General features: G+C 41.8%; 1 protein-coding gene across 1 annotated transcript in view; it reads right to left on the bottom strand.

The window, feature by feature from the left end:
- The window catches only part of COL24A1 (collagen type XXIV alpha 1 chain), a 418688-nt gene that overhangs the window by 308050 nt on the left and 87831 nt on the right, over window positions 1-22807 (bottom strand). Inside the window, exon 3 of the mRNA XM_073593602.1 lies at window positions 7163-8406. Coding sequence (XP_073449703.1) covers window positions 7163-8406 — 1244 coding nt within the window. The remainder of the gene's footprint in view (window positions 1-7162; window positions 8407-22807) is intronic.

Genomic DNA, 22807 nt, shown 5'->3' with positions numbered 1-22807 from the left:
TAATCAACCATGTGAAGTAGGCCTTAACCTATCATAACCATATTATGCAAAACAAGGGACTTTAGAGCACCAAATTATTAAAGATGAAATTTAGCAATGGCATTTTCTACATAGTTATATTGGTCCAGCTTGGACCAAGGTAAGTATGTATGTGCCACACCTGTGAGATCCCCATGGAAGCTGGAAATGACTGTAGTAGGCACTGCTACTCTAGTGATTTCGACAAGCTTCTGGGTCCTGTTCTGAGCAGCTGCACTGCTGCATTGTACTAACAAATGGCCACTGCCCCACCTATAACTGGCCTTTGCAGCAAGGAGCCCATGGAAGGGCAACACATGTCAAACAAAATCAAGGAAATTTCCTGACTCAACTTATCGGCACTGGGGTGCCATGTAGTGGCTCTGCAGCTTATGCATGTATTTGCAAATGTGTGCAGACTAAACCCCTGTTTTTAACACATACTGTTAGACAGGATAATTTGGTTGATTGCAGGCAGGTCAGTAAGTTGAGCTAGGCAATTTCTTTAGTTTTGTTTGAAATACGTCGCCCTTCCATGTGCTCCTTGCTGCAAAGTTCAGTTATATGTAAGGGCAGTGGTCATTTGTTTGTACTGTTGAAATATTGGTGAAAGGACGCACTAGACACCTTTGCTGCCATTGTGCTAAATGCTGGGTGTCCATTGCACCCCTGTGCCTTTAAGGAGGGGTGGGCTCCCTCCAGACTCATCTGCCCTCTATCTATCCATTATAATGCATTTTCTTCCACTGTAGAGGCTCTCAAAAATGTATAGAGTTAGGACTGCAGATAATACTGGTGTGCCGTGTAGTGGCTCCACAGCTTACGCATGTATTTGCAAATGTGTGTGCAAACTAATCCCATTTTTGAATGCATACTGTTACACAGAATCATTTGGTTGGTTGCAGGCTGGTCGGTAAGTTGAGCTGGGAGTTTTCTTTGGTTTTGTTTGCCCTGCTGCATTTGGAACACAGAAGTCCACTCAATTGGCACGGCTGTCATCTGGGTAACAGTTTGCAATTTCTCAATGGATACAAAGCTTTCTCTGATTGGAAAAGGTGGAGATACGGGGCAGTCATGTCATGATCTCAACCTCATCCAATCAGAGGACACTTTGCATGCAATGAGACAATGCAAAGTGTTCTCTGAATGGCGCCCATGCTGAGCAGGCAGCCTCCTGTGTTCAACAAGCAGCAGGTCAGCCACTCAGCAAGGGACCGGGAAGCCAGCGGCAATCACCATATATTGGTATCTACTACAGTGATTTCCAGCTTACACTGGGATCCCACAGCACATACATGCTTATATATTGGTCCAAGCTGAGTCATTTAACTGTAAACATTTCCATACCTAAACTTCAGCAAAAATACATTGTATAAAAAGTGTAGTCTTTTGAGTAAGTGATTCAAAAAGTGACTGGGGCCATTGAATCAATATAACAGCCTAACAACTAGCATTTTCTAAAAGAGGGTTCAGTAATGCCAGCCAATGGATTTTCTCAGTCCAGGTTCCCTTCAATGAGAGGGGGTAGGTTTGGTGTTGGCAGACAGCCTGATTCAGGTGTCATGCAAGCAGCAGACACAGGATATTAGTCACAATCCCCCTGCATATTCCATACTGATATATAGCTTAGAGCTATGTCTCTGCATATACATTCTTCTCTGCTAGGCACATGCTGAACTTGTATTTTATCTGCCTTCACAAATCACCAGAAAAATTCAGTATTTATCCACAGCTCTCAAAGACAGAAACAATGATTGGTTTGAGAGCTAAAGTACAGGTGCAAATACTGCGTGACTTGAGCTTCCCATAACATACAAGTTTTTTCCATATTTACCTGCCTTTATTGGAAAAATAACTTTTGCAGTGTTTCAGATCAGTGGTTTTCAGGCAACCACCTAAGCCAACTTTTCTCAACCATTCTACTCCAGAAGAACCCTTTGAAATAATTTTCAGGTCTCAGGCAACTCCAAATAACACTAGTCTATTGGAAGTCAATGGGAAAAGTTGGCTTATATTGGTGATAAGTGGGAAGAATGTTCTTCCGTTACAGTGGTAGTCAGATCACCACTCCTGCAGTCAAGTTGATAGCTCTGCCAAGTGGTGTTGGAACTGGAACTATATAAACATCATCAGATGGGAGGTCAATTAGCAACAGTTCAAGGAACCCTTAGCCACCTCCTAAGGAACCCTAGGGTTCCACGGAACTCTGTTTGAGAATGGCCGATCTAGGCGTTACAAACTGCTGCTCCATCCAAGAGTGAGAAAAGCATGGGTTCTAACTTGCAAACTGTAACCTTGTCAATTGTGCAGCTCACAATAATAAAATAAATAATGCAAAAGAGCATATCTTTTATGAACCTAGAATGTACCTAGAATTTCTGCACCTCTGTTTTCTGTTTCTAGGCTTGGTCTTCTAGAGGTTTTGGCTTTCACCTTCTGTACCATCAGCTTCATTCTCCTGACCTCTGCCCTGCTTCCATGGTTCCTGTTATTTATCTGTCTTCCCCCTGCTTTCAGCTTTCTGCCTGTATTTCAATTGCCAAAACTCAGACTGTTTTGACTTGCTGCCTGTTCAGATATAATGATAGATATAATGATAATTGCTTTATGGCCTGTCACTAGTGGTACAGTGTTCACACCTATCACTGTTGACATTGAGGATCAACACTATTTCATCATGTCCTTTATCTCTGCAGCCCTTAGCGTGACATTACCTGTACTGGCAATTGTTACTCTGACTGGTATATTTTTATGTGTTCCAGAATTAGATTTAAAACAACAATGTTAAAATCTGGGGTACTTATGAAGATAACCAAATCCACAGTGCTTATTTTCAATTGTAGGAGTTCATACAATCAACATTTGATGTATAAACTGTTAGTATGTAGGCACAAAGTCACAATGTAGGCTCTTTCCTCCACTCTTAGGAAAGGGAATAGTGAAAACTACTAATTCCACTGAGCCCTATAATGAAGGAGGTGACACTGCAGATGAAGGCATTCACATTACCGAAAGGATACGGGGCCCAACTTAAAGGCTAAGTTCACCTTTTCCAGAAATAACCCTATTTAGTAAAAGGGCCCCATTAGATGTTAAAAACAGATTGTGCAGCTTTGTAAAATGTTCAATAATTTCATTGCCACACCTGTAGGCCATATGGGCCACAGTGGGAGCCTCACACAAAAAAGTCCTCGGTACTCACTACTTGCTGCTATGTTGTTTGGATGTGAAGACTACTGGACACTCGTTCCTAGCATTACAGGACTAAAAACAAATGGATTATATATCCTAGTAACAGGGCAGGACATGGGGATTGCAAGCTGGGAGTTTTTTGGACAGGCTTCTAGGGTAGACCAAATGGCCTACAGGTATGAAAATAAAATTGATGAACATTTACAAAACTGCACAGTTTTTTATTACCTACTGGGCCCCTTCACTCTTCACTACAGGTTATTTTCTGGAAAAGGCAAACTCAGCCTCAAACTACTCCACCCTCCCCAGATGCTTATGAGGAACTATTGCACAGGCTTGGGAGGTATGCATGCATCTAGGGAAGGTCTAGTAGTTTAGCCTGGGGGGGGGGGGTGCAATTGTGCTTTAAAGCCCAACTCTGGCTAATTTCCCTTTTCTTAGTCCCCCTAGTAGTGGAAATGGGTTGGATTTTTTTTCCAATTTAAAATATTTACATATATATATATATAAAATATTGTCATTTTGCCCACAGAACGCATTCTACATCCCTTCCTATTCTGTCTGACTCCTGTCACCTAGCCAAAAACTAAATGAAAGTCACCCTCAGGGGACACAAATAGCTATAAAATTCTGACAGAGGTTCCAAACCTCCCCCACCATAATGTTTTATGGCTGTCTACACTCGTGATGGTGGGATTTCCTGTCATTTCATGTTCTATCTGGTACCCATCGTATGGCCTGGATTGGAGATGGTTTTCCACAGTTCTGTTATGTTAAAGAAAGTGAAACAATGGGGTTTATTTATTAAAGGAAAATCCACTTTGCACTTCAAGTGCACTTGGAAGTGCAGTCATTGTAGATCTGAGGGGGACATGCCAGGAAAATAAAAAACATAATTTTTGCTTGCACATGATTGGATGATAAAATCAGCAGAGCTTCCCTTCATTTTAGATCTTCCCCTCAGATTTACAGCGACTGCACTTCCAAGTGGACTTTCAAGTGCACTTGTAGTGCAGAGTGGATTTCCCTTTAGTAAATCAACCCCATTGTCTACCAAATGGAGATATAGGCAGCAATAAAAAGTTGAAAGCGGTCCTAACCCTTCCCTACTATATCTAAAACTAAAAGCAAAGTCTGTTTGGATAGAGTTTAGCATTGAGCTTTGTTGCAAGAGTAATCAGAGTAATCAGAGCTCAAAGCAAGCACTACGGGCAAAAAAAAAATGTCCATGCCCACCTCTCAACAATTAAAAGGTGACAATTCTTGCAGGATTCGGATCGTATCTGAAGTTATTATTTACCCTAAATGAGCCTCACTCTCTAGTTTGGAATGTGTTTATCTTATTGGCGGGCAGGTTGCCTAAATCTGTCATACTGTAAATTATGACCATTCAAAGGCCTACTACCCTTGTTTTGTAAAAGCTTGTAGAACCGTAGCAATACTTTTTTTTTTTTTTAGAAAAGGGACTTAAAGTGGGATTAATTTTTATGGCTTTAGGATGAAGCTTCCAGGATGGAGAACATTATGAGGTGATGAGGGGTAAAGCCAAACAGGTCGTGATTCAGGAATGCACGTAACAGCAAAGGGTCTCTGATGTGTAATTTATCTAATATCTATCAGCTTTATACATTTAACGCTGTACAATTTTACATTGTGGAGATTTTGGCACCTTCATTTGTGAGAAAAAACTATTTTGAAAATTTGGCAGGCTCTCTCTAAAGCAGCCCGAAAACAAGGCCACCCCAATGATAATTATAAAAAGGGAAGGGGCAGAAAGGAGGTGTTGGACTGTATGAGTCATTGTTTGTTCTGCAGTTCATTATAGTAATAATTTCACACATTCCCCGAGATGACAAATCTGTGTCAGAGAAGTGTATAGTGTAGAGCTGGCGCTATCCACTCTCTTTAATCTGAGCTTCATAAATTAAGAATGAAAAATGCTCCACTGCCTCTTGAAATACTTGGCACAACTGCATGGAGATATGAGACATCTGAACTAAAAAAAAAAAAATTACTATCTCTTTGTGGAGCCAATAATGATGCTACATTGAACAGAAGCCAGCACCTTGTCACATATTAAACATTTCAAAATTGTTTCCACTAGCATTAGGTTAAAGTGACTCTGTTGCTGATTTACAGCATATCTAATCTCCAAAGTGTTATATATTGTAGTTTATAACCCCTTATACAGTATGTGTTGGTTGACTCGTTTCCTTTTTTCAGGCCTTTTTCCCTTTAATTTCACCTGGTGATCCTGCTACTAAAAAACTTCCTATCCCAGTGTGGCTACTCTCCCTTACTGTACTGTATATATGGAGGGGGCAATGGTTGTCACTCTAGGCTGCTCCCCTATTTTACATATAGTGGTGGGCATTCTTTGTAAGGTAGCTGAGTAAAATAATATGATTCTTTGAGATATCATTTCAGTGTACAGGAAGTTAGAAGGTAGAGGTTGACCGATTATCGGAGTGGACGATTCTTAGGGCCGATATTCATAGTTTTTCAAATAATCAGTATCGGTCAGAAACTTACCGATGTTATCAATATTGGTCATTTGCCCGGTGGGCCAAGGCCGGCTCACATTGCTCACAGTCTGTGATTGTGGGTCACAGATCACCTGTGCCATAGGCTTGCAGAGTCGCAGCGGTGTGCCGAATGGGCTCCTGCGCTCGACACTAGCTAGAACGGGGGTCATGGGCAGCCGACGGATAGATCACAGGCAGCCCTGTATTGCCAATTCCTAAGCCTTCGCCGCTCTCCCCTTCACTGGACAGTGGCCGGTATCACAGGGCTGGATGGGGGCGGGAGCTGCTGGAGTTAACTTTTCACATTAAACAGTAAGTGATTGGTTGCCAGGCGATTCTAGCAACCAATCACCAGCCTGGTAGTGTGAAAAGTTAACTCCGGCAGCTCCCGCCTCCATTCAGTACTGTGAAACCGGCTGATCTCTGCTCTGCTGTACACCCGTGTAAGGTAGGAGAGTTGTACCTATACACTGGTGTGTGTGTGTGTGTGTGTGTGGGGGCAGAGGAAACTACTAAATGTACAGAATATCGGCACCTGTTATTGGCTATCGGCCTGAAAGGCAGGCAATAATCGGTATCGACCCTGAAAAAACTATATAATCTTTATTTTTAGTATAATGCTCCTTTAAGGGCATGGGGTGATTCCTATGCCTACATACTTTTGTTATGTTGGGCAGCACAGTGGTCTAGTGGTTAGCACTTTCACTTAGCAGCAAAAAGGGTCGCTGGTTCGAATCCTGACCACAACACCATCTGCCTGGAGTTTGAATATTCTCCCTGTGCCTGCGTGGGTTTCCATGCTGGTAGGTTAATCAGATCCTGTCTAAATTGGCCCTAGTATATGTATGAATGTGTATTAGGGACCTTAGGTTGTAAGCTCAATGATGGTAGGGACTGATGTGAATGTACAATGTATATGTAAAGCACTGCCTAAAATGACGGCGCTATATAAGTACCTGAAATAAATAAAAAATAAAAATAATAGGCACCCCTTGTTTCCATTTCAAAAGTTGGGAGGTATGGTCATGCAGACCAAAGGCTCTGACATATCTGACACATTTCTGGGTATGCCCATGCTGGGCCCATAACTGCAGTCTGTGGTTCCTTACGACGTACCTACAGTACATTGTGGTAATGTGGTCAATGGAAAGTGTTGATTCTTCAGATGGACTCAAGTTCTTGAACACAGTGATGATCATAAAAATGGGTGACAGGACAGGATAATATAAAGTCTCTTCTCTTGCAGGTACAACTATTTAAAAAATGAGTTGATTTAATAAATCGTAAGCTCCCAGGAACAGGGCCTTCCTAAATCTCTTGTATTGAATTGTATTGTTACTGTACTGTCTCCCTTTTATATTGTAAAGTGCTGTGCAAACTGTTGGCGCTATATAAATCCTGTATAGTAATAAAAATAGTGTACTTACTGGAGGCCCTGGGTCCCCTTTATCTCCATTCAAATGATCCATGTCAAACAGCGTATTCAACTCCTCATAGTCGTAGTCATAGTTCTCCATGTCAATTTCATAGCTGTTTCCAGTCTCATAGTTATCTCCTTCATCAATGTCAGGATCCTCCCAGAGATCGTATTCATTGTGTGTGTCACTCCCTTCCTGATACAACGTTCTGTTATAGATCTTCACAAATTCCATTCCTCCTTCCTGTAGTTCTTTTGTTATTTGCTTCTGGGTGCTGTTCCATGTTTTTTCATATGCCAATGTTTCTAACGATGTTGTAGCATTCAGAGAAAAATTCCTATACTTTGTCAAGGTCTCTACTGGTTTCCCATGGTTCATTTGTTGGACTTTACTATTAGATATTTTGTTATTTCTTGATTCATCAATGGCAACTTCATACGATGATTCATCATGGCCCATTGAAAGATTCTTAAGGGGGTCATGTTGCTGCCAATGTAGTGAGGTAACATTTGTTAACAGATCCGGTTGTTTGTCAGCGGCTGATGTAGACTTTGTTTCATCCTTTGTATTTACATTATTCCCCCCATGTGCAGATGAGAATGGTTGCCCTAGGTCTTCAGGCTGAGATCGATACGTATCAGCGTGACGACATTGCTTCCGCACATAAAGACAATAATTGGCAGATGCTTCTGCGGAAGGCATAATCTCGAGTTGGCATATTGCTCCTTCGAACGGAACAGATTGAGGTGCCATCCTTCCTAAAGTAAACGTGCTGCCTGGACTAAGTGTCTGTATATCAAATACAGACTCCTTGCTAAAGTACTTCTTTCCACATTCTGCAAACAAGGATATGGACTTGGCTCCAACACCGATGGTAAAATTGTGCCACTGTCCATCTTGAACTGAATAGTCAAATGTAACAGACTGTTTTCCTCCCGTATGTACAACTACCTTTCTCGGCAGCAATTGGACACCAAAACAAAGCCTACTTTTATTTCTAATACTGAAAAGAAAAGCATTGTTTGATTTGTCCGAACGAAGACTGATTAATAAGTAAAATGGGAGTCTGAATTTTGAAAGAATATCATTGTCTAGAAGATATTCGATGACTGTATCTCCTTTGAGAACAACCCCAGACTCTGCCAATTGAAGACCTTGACCTTCTGGAACGGCTGTCAATGGGCTGGCTGTCACTGGCCTTGATGATATTGACCCTCTCTCTCCACGATGTAACTGTTGATCGGTCTGTATGCCTACAATAAAGAGAAAAGTCAATAATTACTAATTTGTATGCATAGTTTTATAAGCAAGGCCCAATATGTTTACCGCCATTTAAAAAAAATATTCTAGCTACTTATCGAATGTATAAGAAAAAAATCCAAACATGTAGATTTTTAATTTTTTTTTACAGGTACAGATATGTAGATTTTTACACAAAAATTATCTAAGATGAAATGAAAGAAGCTTCTCTATATTAGTATTCTAGGTAATGCATTAAAGGAGTTATAAAGGCAGAGGGTTTTTTTATCTTAATGCATTCTGTGTATTGAGATAAAAAGCCTTCTGTGTGTAGCAGCCCCCCCAGAACCCCCCCAATTACCTACCTGTGCTCCTTCTCTCTCCAGCAATGTCCACGATCCCCTCAGCCATCCAGTACACTCCTCCTGACTGCCTGAGAAAGAGCAGCGGCGGCATTGGCTCCCGCGGCTGTCAATCAAAGTCAGTTAGCCAATCAGGGGGGAGAGGGGGCGGGGCCAGGGCAGGGCTCCATCTGAATGGATACATGGAGCTCTGACTCGGCTTGGGTGCCCCCTGTAGCAAGCCGCTGGCTGAGGGGCACTCAAAGGAGGGAGGGGCTAGGAGCAGCAAAGAGGGACCCGAGAAGAGGAGGATCCGGGCTGCTCTGTGCCAAACCAACTGCACAGAGGAGGTAAGTATTGTTATTTAAAAAAAAAAAGCCTTTACAATTACTTTAAAGGTCATATTAAGGTGTTGTACACAGTCCATGAAAATACACAGTCCATCAAATTATTGCCTTGATTTTTAGATGAAAAAGTTTTCCCACCATATGTTAGAACCCCTCTTATCAGAATGATATTTCTGGCACGTAAATGCAAAGCCTCTAAATGGTTATCTCCTCTTCCCCCTACCTTTTGAGGAGTGGCGCCTAGGTTATTGCTACACTCTTTAAAGAGCACCACATCTTTCCACAAAGGGGTACCCCTCGCAGATTTGAAAAGCTGTGGGATGCATAGTTGCAGGCCCCAGGCCTAGCTCCGTTGGCTTTAATGTTCCTGCAGATTTTTCACTGTTAAACGGTATAACAAATCACTTGGTCCATGCTCCCGTACTTGCACTATGACTATGGTCACTTTACATATCTCTAATGGTTAACTGAGCGACAGGTATGCACTGATTTAAAGGCAGGCACTGATTGTGTACGTACTTGGACAGTGGCATTTTCTTTCCATGTGATAACGGTTATGATTTTCATTAAAAAAAATCTTAAGTTTATTGTTGTTCCTTGTGGGACTTAAAATGGTTCTGAAGGTAGAAGGTTTTTTTATCTTAATGCATTCTATTTATTAAGGTAAAAAAAAAACAAAAAAAACAAAAAAACCTTCTGTGTGCAGCAGCCCCCCTCACCTCCCTTAAAACTTACCTGAGCCTCATCTTAAACCAGTGATGTTACTCCTTATCAACCGATGATATCCTTTATTCAGTGGTGGCTGGTGGTGTTTGTTTTTTTTGGGGGGGGAGGGGGGGTGGCAAACAACCCCCCTCCCCGAGCTGCCGGTGGAGCGGCACTACCACAACCTCCCCACCACCGCCCGCTTACCTTACCTTGGATGCGTATGGTGAGAGAGTGGCGGGCTCGGGGAAAGCTGCTCCGGTGACCGGTGTCCTCTCCTGGAGCAGCTTCTGCTGTGTCTCCTCTCTCCTCCTCCCAGCGCTAGGAGTCCAATAGAATCGCCTGACATTTGGCCATGTTATGCATGAATCTATCCACTGCATATAGGGGATGGCGAGAATAGAGGGGGCGGCGCCCGTGCACCCTTAATGACAGGCCGCCTCTGCCTTTATTGTTAGGACTGGAAGGTTGTAATGTTGTACAATGAAAACCTGTGGCTTTGTGTAACTAAAAGGCAGGCTTCATCCACTTGCTGGGTTGTATATATAGTTTGAGCAAATTTTAGACATTTTGCCAAGGCACCCCTGAAGAAACCTGAAGGCACCCTGGTTGAAAAAGGCTGCCTTATCACCAAAGAAGAAAACGGTTCAAGCAACATTTTTTTTCAGTACTAAAGTCTACTGTACACCTCAGCAAATTTCCACCACCACCACTGTTTCCTTATTACCTAATATAATATGCTGTCAAATACTTAGGAGTAGCTCTAGGCTCACACTTTTCCTGCTTTATTCATTTTATATTGTGGATGAAGAATGCTACAAGAGATACTGAAGCAAGCAAAGGTGGATGGAACATTCCCTGGAGTACAGGAGCAGAGTCAGGATTCTTGGCAGGGAGTTCTCACTGTTGGAATATCCAAGATTTATTAAGAAGCCAAGATCTGACATCCCATCAGGTCCCACCTATAACCTAAGTATCGTATTTATACATCTGGAGAGTGCTGGAGGATCCCCCGTGACCTAAAGGAACACTTTGTCAGTCTGTGCTATTCCGATACCTCAAGCACTTTTGACTACTCTTTGTATGAGGGTCATGCAGCTCCAGTAAGCTGCTTTAGTGTGCACAGTGGTGGAGTCTCTGTGCATTTGGCTTTATTCTAATAGGATTTATTTTTCTCACCGATACTGCACCAGTCAAATTTAAGGACTTATTTTCATCATCATGCTCTTTTTGTGGATTTTTTGTTCATTTTATTGATTGTTTACCAATTGAGGAGTGGTCATCACTTTTATATCACATTGTGTATTACACATGATTTTTTGTCTTGGATATATTATGTGGTTTATGTATATGATTTACTTTTTATAGTATGCATTTTTATCACAAGGTCTAATTTATGCCCATTCATTATTATATATATTAGCTGTTTTGCATAATGCACAACACTGTGGTGCCCTTTTTACACATATTGCATCACATTTCTTTAATTTGAGGTTAGCATTGCACATCGTGTACATACATAGATTGGTATCTGTTATTGAGATACAGTGATAGCAGCCTTCCTTTGCTTCTCCCCTTCGTCTCTGTTTTTTTTCTTTCAAAATAACAAACATGTTATACTTACCTGCTCTGTGCAGTGGTTTTGCACAGATCCTTCTTTTCTCGGGTCCCTCGCCGGCTCTCCTGGCCCCTCCTTCCTGTTGAGTGCCCCCACAGCAAGCACCCGAGCCGAATCGCTGCTCCCTGTGTCCATTCAGACATGGAGCCACAGTTTGGCCCTGCCCGCTCTCTCTCCTAATTGGCTCATTGACTTTGATTGACAGCAGCGGGAGCCAATGGTATGTTAGGGCTACCAAACTCCTCCCTGTTCCCTTAGTTCCATAACATATAAAATGTGTTGGGGGTTTCTGTAGTGAAGGAGAGCGCCAGAGCTGGCCAGAGCGGTGGTAAGTTAAGTAATTTACTCTCTTCTTCTCCCCCTTGACTTAAGGAACATTTAACCCTTCCAGTGTGGGGTAGGGCCCATTGCAAAAGTGCACTTTTGACTAATTCCCAGAGATCAGCTATAACCAAACCATAAAGGAGGAAAAATAGAAGTTCATTGCTAAGGTATACATAATTATGTAGATCAGAATTTCTGATCTCACACTGATCTCACTTACTGCATGTTTGTCCTGAGTCTAAACCTTTGCAAGTATTAAAGGATAAATAAATGGTCTGAGGCACGGTATTAACACGTGTGTTGATGTGGTGCATTGCCATTCATTTTGAATTACACCCCAAAGCTCCTGCTTTGCAGTGCACCACAATGCACGGTAAGGCATAGCCATGCATTGTGTTGTGCTGGGTTACTAAACTTGGTGCATGCACCTTTTTGCTGCATTGGGAAGCTCATTCAAATGAATGGAGTGCCTTAATACAAGGAAAGGGTAATGCACTACCGTAAACGGCCCTTATTCTTCTCACCCCATCTTTGCTATGCTATTATAAGCCCCTCCCCCTTTCCCAAATGCATACTTACCTTGCAATTGTGCTTACAACCTCTGCTCCTTGTTTATATTATAGAGTTACAAAGGATTTATAGGCGTTAATTAACTAAAGGCAAATAGACTGTGTACTCTGCAAGTGCAGTTGCTCCAGAGTTTAGTAAATGAGGTAAAGCTTCACTTTGCAAAGAATACCCAATCACATGCAAGGAAAATGAAAAAAAAAAACAGCATTTTTGTTTGCATATGATTGGATGATGGATGTCAGCAGAGCTTCTCCTCATTACTAAGCTCTGGGGCAACTGCTCTTGCAGAGTGCAACTGCACTTTGCAAAATGCACAGTCTATTTGCCTTTAGTACATCAACCCCATAGAGTCTATTCTGAGAACCTCTACTAGGGTCTTCTGACTATGCTTTGTGAGTTATGATTTCATTCAGCTGTGGGGTTATTTTTTCCAATGGTTTGATGTTTATCCGAGATTGCCATTGGGATTATGTGATATAAAAACATTCTAAACATAGTACTTAGCAGAGTCCTTCTTTAGAGATAAATATTACATGTCCCCTCCACTTGATGGAGACTCTGGTGTTGAGGTCTAGACGTTGCTGAGCAGAAGATATTCAAACAGTTTATATTTCATCATCTCTTCTGTCCAATGAAAATTAGGTTGGCAAAAAACTGTTTATAAAACAAGACATCATTATCTGTTGCCTTATCAATAATTGCATGATGCTGTGTATACCATTTCCAGGATGTTTACCTCCATCTTCCCGGATCCTCTTGTCGGTGGCCAGGCTCATGTAAATATTGCCATCTGTGGTGCACTCAGAAAAAAGTCCCATAGAGGGATATTCATCAAACCCGCAATAAACACAATTAAAATAAAAGTCAAGAGCTGTCAGGAGTACTTAATTGTGAAATATGTCTTTCATAATAGAAGGAGCAGTGGCGTACAATTATCTGCAGCAACCAATCGAAAATCTAGGAATAGTCAGAACAACAACAGATCGTTTCTGGTTTCCGTAGCTTGGTTGGTTTCGTAGATTACTGTGCTTAGGGTTTGACTTTTTATTAGGTATAGTTTGTGCCCTTTACATTTTTCCCTGCATACGCAAAATTTTAGTCATGCTGCAGTAATTTTAACACGTTAGATAAGTTCAACATCAATCCTCTACTGATCTGAATCGATTGTATGATATACAAAAGCAAGGAGCAGAAATGGTCCTGTGATCCTTCCAGTTGGTTAAAACAGGTACTGTGTTCACTTAAACTGTTATTAAACCCAGGACCCTGCATTCACTATATCTGGTCTCCCACAGTACACAGAACACGGAAATGCAATTATTTTAGTAAATATAAACTGCTAAATACCTTTTCTCATCAGCAATATATAGGAGTCTTGTGACTTCTATTAGTGTCTGGTTAAAGCTTGTAGGAGGAGTTTTCATTCTACGCTGACTGTCCTATGAGGCTGCATGACTCCTGACCCTCTGTCTGGACAGTGCTGATTGGCCCTGTGCTGATCACATGCACCCTCCCAAGAAAAAAAAACAACTCTCTAACAATAGACACTAAACTGAGCATGTGCAGAGTGCCCCTAAGACTCTATTCTATTAGGAGATGGATTTGGGACAGTAAAAGAAGGGCAGGATCAGGGAAGACAGGATCAAACAGCCTTTTTACACAATGCGGTGGATTAATCCCTTAGGTTCCACAGTGAGTATAACAAGCATGCTTTATTGCATATACAGACTGATTTTACTGTTGTGGGTTTAGTAATATTTTAAAGTATAATTCCACTTTGGTTGAGAAAAAAAAACATCCCCTCTAGATGATCTATGCTGGTTGTGAGGACTTTTAACAAACTTTTTTGCAGACTTCTACATTTATCTGCCCTGAAGGAATAACTGTTTGTTTTACCAAGTCCTTTGCAGACTAAAGCCGGTCGAATTGCAAAATCATTTTCTTTTGAAAACCGCAACTAAGAATTTTCGTTTGAATCTTACACCATTAGTGGACCGCAGCAATGGACGATTTTTGTGTGGCCATCAAATTTGAGTGATCGGGCATGTTGGAAGTTTTTTGAAAAACAAACAATTTTCTAATCAATGATGGGAGACTCAATTAAGCAGTTAACAGTTAAGCAGGCCATAGGTTATACACCCGTGTGGAAGGAAAGAAAATTGCTCAATTCCCCCATCAGTTAGTGTTGATGGGAGCATGCCTCCTGCAGTGCTATTGTGTTCTGCCAGGGGGGAAACTTCCCTGCCAGCAGAACACAATGGTTATAGCTGCCGGCAGTGATTGCATAAGAAAAATCTGACAGGCTGGTTGTACTGATTTGATCAATGGATCAACTTCAGTAAAACCAGCCTGCTCATAGATGGATTGAATATTGGACAGTCCCTGCTGAACAGGCTGAGAGTCGATCCATCTAAGGCCAAGTTAACACTTAAAATTCTTGTGCCTTCTAGAGCCTTCCCAGAACAGCGGAGGCTGTCATAGCCTGGAGGCAACTACATATTGATGCCCATGGTTTTGGAATGTGATGTCCAACAAGCTTATATAGCTTTAATGGTCAGGTGCTCACAGACATTTGGCCACGTGTATCTGTTACTACTCAAAGCACCAACAGCTGGAAAAAGTCCAATTACTCTAAAAACTACAAACCTAAGAAATATGTTGAAAAATGTGCACATGTTGTACTGTCTCTTGAAGTATTTTAAATGCTTACTTGCAGTGTTTTTTCCTTCCATAAACCCCTTTTAAATCACTAATTAGCTTCATTCTCTCCTTGTCATTCTCCTCCTTTCCCTCCAACCACCTAAGGGCTCTTTCACACGGGCGGTCAGCCCTGACTCCGCTTTGATCCCCGCTGAGCAGGCGGATGACAGGTCCATCTCCGCTCACTGTGCAGACTGACCTGTCAGAACCCTGCTCTCCTCTATGGGGAGATCGGCTGAAAACGAACCACCATTTTCATCAGATCCCATCCAAACCTATCCTCCAGATGGATGGAAAATAGCACCACCATCCGTCTTGATTTCACAAACAGGATCGGATCGGATAACGGCGGATGTCAGTGGACACGTCACCGCTGACATCCGCCACTCCATAGTGGTGAATGGAGCGTCCAATCAAGTCCACCTGAAAAACTGACAGGTGGACCTGATCGGAAAGCCCATTTCAAAGGGCCAGTAGAAACCTTTGCCACCTTAACTCTTCTCTTTTTTGCAACAAACTGCCTCTATGACAAAATCTAATCCCTGTCCTGCCCCAACCCAGCCCCTTCTATCTACAACAGATCACTGTCATCCTCCCTGGACACACTGACTAATTTCACCAGAAGTCTCAAAAAACAAAGCCGCTCTCCTGTCCCAGCAGCAATTCAACCAATACAAATCTACCCCCCAAAAATAAAATTCTTGCCTCCACGCTGCCAATCAAATCCATTTTGTCACTCTCATTAACACCCTATCAGGCAGTCCCTATCAACTTTTTTCTATCTTTAACTCTCTACTTAGTCCTTCATTACCTCCAACCACTAACTGGCTTACTACCCAGGCGATCACAAATCACTTATAACAGAAATAACAGAAGTAACGTAGATACAACTTCAGAAGAGATCTCCACTGTACAGATATCTCCCTCACCTAACATTCCATGTCCACTGCACACGCAATACTTCCCTTGTTTAACCCTGCTACTATAGAGGAAATCAGTAAACTTATTTCTAATGCCCACCTAACCACCTGCCCTCTGGACCTTGTTCCCTCACAAATATTACAGTCACCTTCTAGCTCTATCATACATTCTTTAACTCACATCTTCAAGTCTCTAAACTTTCTAAACAACAGTCCAGCTTATTGTCCTTAGGCCTTTAGGGGGCTGGACTGTGGCCAGTGGTAGTGGAATTTTTTCTGGCATTAGTGGGAGTAAATATCACCACATTTGTTACCAGTGGGAGGAATAGTGCCCCATTGTTGGTGTCAGTGGGAGAAATGGCACCCATTGTTGACATCAGTTGGCAGAATAGTGCCTAGTATCAGTGGGAGGAACAATGCCCCAATGGCTGGATAAAGGCAAGCAAAGGCCCGCATCTGGCCCCAGGGCTGCAGTTTGGAGACGAATGCTATAAAACATGCACTAATCACCTAAATAAAAGCCCTCGCTGGAAGTCATCAATCTTAACACCCTAAGACCTATCTCCATACCTACAAACTCCTTAATTGCCTAATCTATCACCTGGAGTGGTGTTGCAGCCTATCTTTTTCTTACAACCGCCTGAGCTGCCATCTCTTTGAGAAAAACCTTCTTGATCCCCTTCAGTCTACATGTTCCCCGCAACGCTCCACAGAAACTGCTCTCCTAAAACTCACAACCGACTTACTAACAGCTAAAACCAATGTACTCTTACTCTCGGACATCTCTGTAGCCTTTAATACAGTTGGTCACCCCTCCTCCTCATAAAACCCCCTTCAGCTTAAGTATCACTTACAACTCTACCTCCTCTCCTTTTCCTTTTTTTGTTGGGGTGCCCTAAGGTTCTGTCTTTGGACTTCTGTTAATCTCGATCTACACCTCCTCCCTGGCTCAGCTGATAGCGACTTCTTTGCTGACGACACACAAATCTATCTTTCTACCCCTCAGGTCACCAATATCAATCTGGATGTCACACCACTTTCTGAAACTCAGTCTACCAAAAACTGAGCTCATAATATTTCCTCCATGTGCCCCTTCCCCTGATTTCCCCTGATTTCTCTGTCAAAATTGATGGCACAACTATTAGTACATTCCCACATGTCAGGGTATTAGGTGTAACCCTGGTCTCTGAACTCTCCTTTCAGCCCTTCATCAAAATCATGTCAAAAACATGCTGTCTCAACCTCTGCAACTTCTCCAAAATACGCTGCTTCTTAACCAACGACACTACAAAGCTTCTAATTCACTCCCTGGTTATCTTTCCCCTCCACTACTGCAACTCCCTCCTCAATGGTTTACCCATACCCTCCTCAGTCCATCATGAATACTGCTGCCAGACTCATCCACCTTACCAACCATTCAGTGACTTCTACCCCTCTCTACCAATCCCTCCATTGGCTTTCACTCACCCAATGAATAAAATGAAAAATACCAACAAAAACTTACAAAACCATCCATAACTCTGCCACCAGCTACATCACTAACCTTGTCTTAAAATACCAACCAAACCATTCTCTATGGTCCTCAAAGACCTTCTGCTCTCTAGCTCTCTCATTACCTCCTCTCATGCTCACCTTCAGGACTTCTCCAGAACCTCTTCCATCCTTTGAAACTCCTTACCCCAAACTGTGCGACTATCACCTATTCTATCCACCTTTAGGCAAGAGCGTCCTGGCATTTTACTTATTACAGGTACTAATATAGCGCCGCATTTTTTAGTAGATATGATTTATAACAATATATAATGAGTTAGAAAAACAGTTTTTTACAAAAGATTTTGTCTTTTTCGTTAATACATATAGTAAAAAATAAAAACATCCAGTGGTCATTATATACCACAAAAAGTATTGAATGACTGAGTAATTGTCAGTCAAACTATCACAGCACTGAAAAATTAAAAATGGCCTAGGCAGGAAGAGATATATACAGGCAGGTACTGAAGTGGTTAAAACAGATTCCAGTTTAAACTTTCTCTCAGTAATATCTTCCATTTTATGCAACGGATGTAACTTTTACATAACCTGAGAATTACCTCCATACCTCAGTCCTGTTCCAAATATCTAAAAATGCTTTGAAATGAAAAATGTTGCTATACTTTACTAAAAACGTGTAATAACTGAAATGCATATATTAAAATTACCGCGATTACATCTCTCTAATCATTTCAGTCATCAACAGTACCAGAAGCGATGTTAGTGCATTAGTTAATATACATAGGAAATCTGTACACACCAAGTCATAACAGGCACGTTCTGATAATGTTGCAGCTTGTCTCACTAAATTACTTCTTGTTCCTTCTATACCAGTAGGTCAAATTCAGTTCATCGTGAAAGAGGGTTAAAAACCGTACTGCTATGTATCTTGGCTCTGTCCCCTCAGTCTACATTAGAGTCATTTTAATAAAGGGGCAAAAAGGGCATTTGCCCCAGGCACATTTGACATGACCCATTCCTCTCCTTGTTCCTGAACAACCATCAACTGTCATAGATTAGCAGTTGATGATAAGTTTAGAGGTAAGCAGTTTCGAGTGTCTTCACCCTATTTATCTGAATAAGCCCGATTAACCACTTGACCTCCTGAAGGTTTAACCCCCTTCACAACCAGGGCATTTTTTTGCTACTCAGTACTGCGCTATTTTAACTGGTAATTGCGTGGTCGTGCAACACTGTACACAAATGAAATTTATATATATATTTTTTTTTTTTTTTTACACAAATAGAGTGTTCTTTTGGTGGTATTTAACCACTTCAGCTCTGGAAGGTTTTACCTCTTTCCTGACAAGGCCATTTTTTATGATACTGCACTACGTTGCTTTAACTGACAAATGCGCAATCATGCGACACTGTACTCAAATAAAATTAATGTTCTATTTTTCCCACAAATAGAGCTTTCTTTTGGTGGTATTTGATCACCTCTGCATTTTTATTTTTTGCCCTTTAAACAAAAAAAGACCGATGATAAAACATATCCAGCAAAAAATCAAATTTCTTCAGCAATTTAGGCTAATATGTATTCTGCTACATGTTTTTGGTTAAAAAAATCCCAATAAGCGTATATTGAATGGTTTGTGCAAAAGTTATAGCGTCTACAAACTATGGGATAGATTTATGGACTTTTCATTTATTTATTTATTTTTTAAGATTTTTAGCAGAACTGCGACGTTGCGGCGGACAAATCTGACATTAAGGGGTTGATTTACTAAAGGCAAATTGACTGTGCACTTTGCAAAGTGCAGTTACACTCTGCAAGGGCAGTTGCTCCAGAGCTTAGTAAATGGGCAGAAGCTCTGCAGACTTCCATTATCCAATCATGTGCAAGCAAAAATGCTGTTTTTTTTTAATTTCCCTTGCATGTGATTGGGTATTCTTTGCAAAGTGAAGGTTTACCTCATTTATTAAGCTCTGGAGCAACTGCACTTGCAGAGTGCACAGTCTAGTTGCCTTTAACAAATCAACCCCTAAGTGACACTTTTTGGGGACCAGTGACACCAATACAGTGATCAGTGTTAAAAAAAATGAACTGTCACTGCACTAATGACACTGGCAGGGAAGGGGTTAACATCAGGGGTGATCAAAGGGTTAACTGTGTTCTCTGGGAGTGCTTGCTAACTGTGTGGGGGATGGTTGCACTGTAGGAGGACAGAGATCCGTGTTCCTGCTTAGCAGGAACATAAGATTCCCATCTTCCTTACTAGCAGAACGGCGATCTGCCTTGTTTACATAGGCAGACCGCCCTTTGCCGGGTTTCCAGCAGACATCGGGTCCGCGGGACCCGCTGATTAGCTCCTGCGTGTGTGTGCCCCAGAGTCTGTGAAAAAAATCACGTATGCGTATGTGATTTTGCGCTTAAGGGCCGCCCTGTATGCGGGGCAGTCCTTAAGCGGTCAATCACTACTAAGCGAATTATTTTTTGTTATATAAATGAAAAGAGACCGAAATTAAAAAAAAAAAAAAAAAACAATATTTTTTACGTTGTATTATACAAGATATCCAATAAAATAAAATGTCTTCATAAATTTAGTGTAGAAAAAATGATCCGCACTCAGGTTGTTGCTCTTAAAAGGTCTTAATTTTATTGAATAGCCACAGTGAACAAACGCAGATTAAGTCCGTTGATGCCTTTCAGCCTTTAAGGCCTTAGTCAAAACCATGGTTATGGTTATGACTAAGGCCTTATAGGCTGAAACGCGTCAACTGACTTAATCTGCGTTTGTTCACTGTGGCTATTCAATAAAATTAAGACATTTTAAGAGCAACAACCGGAGTGCGGATCATTTTTTCTACATTACTTTACTAAGCCAGCGACTGTGGATCGAGCACCTGGGCGCTCCGCTATCTATGTGGTGTATGGGTAGTAGCACTGACTTTTCTGTTTATACTTCATAAATTTAGGCCAAAATTTATTCTACTACATGTCACAAGTGCTGGCAGTGATCAGGGCTTATGCTGCTTACACTGTATTTTTAGGGACACTATATTATTGGAGACACTAGGATAGTTCTGTTTGTGATCAGGATCCTGACCTGTACAGACACTGTACTAGTAAGGGCAGTTATAGTGTGACTGTTATAGTGTGGTGGGCAAAATAGTGCTAACTGACACTGGCTGGGAGGGACACTAACTAACCGACACTGATGTCGCTAATACATTGATCAGTGATAATACTGCACAATGTACTAATGACACTGGCTATAAAAAGAGAGAGTCGCCCTGGGACTTTAAATGAGGTGGTCACAGGGCGACTCTCTCTTTTTCTGTATATGTATATAGGGATGGAAGTGCATCACTGGTGACTGCAGACCTTTTATTTTATTTTGCTTCTAATGACACTGGCTGGGTAACAGGAGCGACCAGGAGGGCAACCAAAGGGTTAACTGTGTACCCAACAAGTAGATGCAAGAGGGGGTGGCAGATGGATTGTTTGCCCCCCACCCAAAATAAAAATATACCACCAGCCGCCACTGTGTATGTGTGCTGCATTTATTCACTGATCATCTGGCTGGAGTCTCTCCTTGATTTTAGTTCTGAACGGTCACTGAAAGCAGGGAGGAATCCAGCACCAGAAATCATTCAGAATTCACATATGGGTGCATTTAACCTGCATCCCCATAGACTTGTAAGTACTAATGAGCTTGGGTTTGACTGAACCTGGAAGTAAGCGGTCTTTCCTGGACCAATGAGCTGCGGCCAGGACATTTCCCGCAGCTACCCATACACGATGAGCTGGAGATTCTCGTGACATCATAGACCTAGTATGGCCACATTAGGTTCATTGATTTATTACTGCCATGTGGCCATATTAGGTCAATGACATCTCAAGCTTCCCCGCCCCTTTGTGTACATGCAGCTGTGGATTGGGGAATGACTAAGCTGCAGCTCATTGGTTTGGCACTGACAGCTGGTATTCGGGTTCAGACACAACCAAAGTTTATCCCTATTTGAAAGAGAATGCTAAACCCATTTAAAGTGATTGTAAAGGCTAAGATATGGAAAAAAAATAACAAACATGTTATACTTAACTGCTCTGGAATGGAATTGCACAGAGCAGCCCTAAAAACTCCTCTTCTGGGATCCCCCGCCTGGGTTCTTGGCTCCTCCTCTTTTACATGCGCCGCCATAGGAAGCCATTTCCTATGGGGATGCATATGCGAGCTCGCTCCTAAGCCAGGCTGTGAGCATCTATAGACACACATAGCGCAGCTTGGCCCTGCCTCCTGCTCTCTGCTTACAGGATTTGATTGACAGCAGCAGAAGCAAATGGCTCCCACTACTCCCTCTGTGTCCAGTGAATGGAGAAATCTGCTAGAGATAGTCACAGCGATTGATCAAGTTAGGACTCAGGTAAGTATTTAGGGGGTGAGAAGGCAATACAAACACTGGGACATTTTTTTTACCTTAATGCAGGGAATGCAATAAAGTGTTACTAAACCCACAACAGTAAAATCAGTCTGTATATGCAGTAAAGCATGCTTGTTATACTCACTGTGGAATCCTCCGAATTGTGTAAAAAAGGCTTTCTGATCCTGTCTTCTCTGATCCTCCCCTTCTTCCACTGTCCCCTAATAATTTCCTGATAATAGAGTCTATGGAGTCTGGCTGCACATGCTCAGTTTGGTGTGTATTGCTAGAGAGTTTTTTTTTTTTTTCTTGGGAGGATGCATGAGCACAGGGCCAATCAGCACTGTCCAGACAGAGGGTCAGGGGTCTTGCTGTCTCATAGGACAGTTAGAAAACTCCTCCTACAAGCTTTAACCAGCTATTGGCTGGACACTGATACAAGTCACAAGACTGCTATATACTACTGATGAGAAAAGGTATTTAGAAGTTTATATTTACTAAAATAATAGCATTTCCATGTTCTGTGTACTGTGGGAGATCAGATATAGTGAATGCAGGGTCCTGGGTTTAGTAACACTTTAAGGTAAAAAAGTCTTTAAACGCCTTTAAAAACACTTAAGCCTTTAAAAACACTTTAAAGCAAACAAAAACCCTTCAACACAGACCCTAAATCTGTTTCTTCCTTAAGCCACTGAGGTGCATTCATTGTTACTCTCCATCTATGACAGGGGTGCTCAACCCGTGGCCCTCTGATGTGGCCCTCGACCACAAACCAAAGAAGCTCATGCCCATCATCGCGATCAATGAGTTACCAACCCACCATCTCAGAGCATCAGAGAGCATGGAGCCGCTGTCAGCAGCAGAGGAAGCAGGTGAGAAAAAAAGAAGAAACGGGTCACACGCTGGAGCATCAAAGTGCTTGATAAGGAATTCTTTATTGTCGTATGCCAGTCAAAAACGCAGAGCAGGGTGGATATAAATCAATGATTTTTTTT

Source organism: Aquarana catesbeiana, linkage group LG07 (genome assembly GCF_042186555.1).
Source record: "Aquarana catesbeiana isolate 2022-GZ linkage group LG07, ASM4218655v1, whole genome shotgun sequence".
NCBI classification, from domain to species: domain Eukaryota; kingdom Metazoa; phylum Chordata; class Amphibia; order Anura; family Ranidae; genus Aquarana; species Aquarana catesbeiana.
Note: the sequence above shows the minus strand (reverse complement) of the source record. Positions and strands in the feature narration are given on the sequence as shown.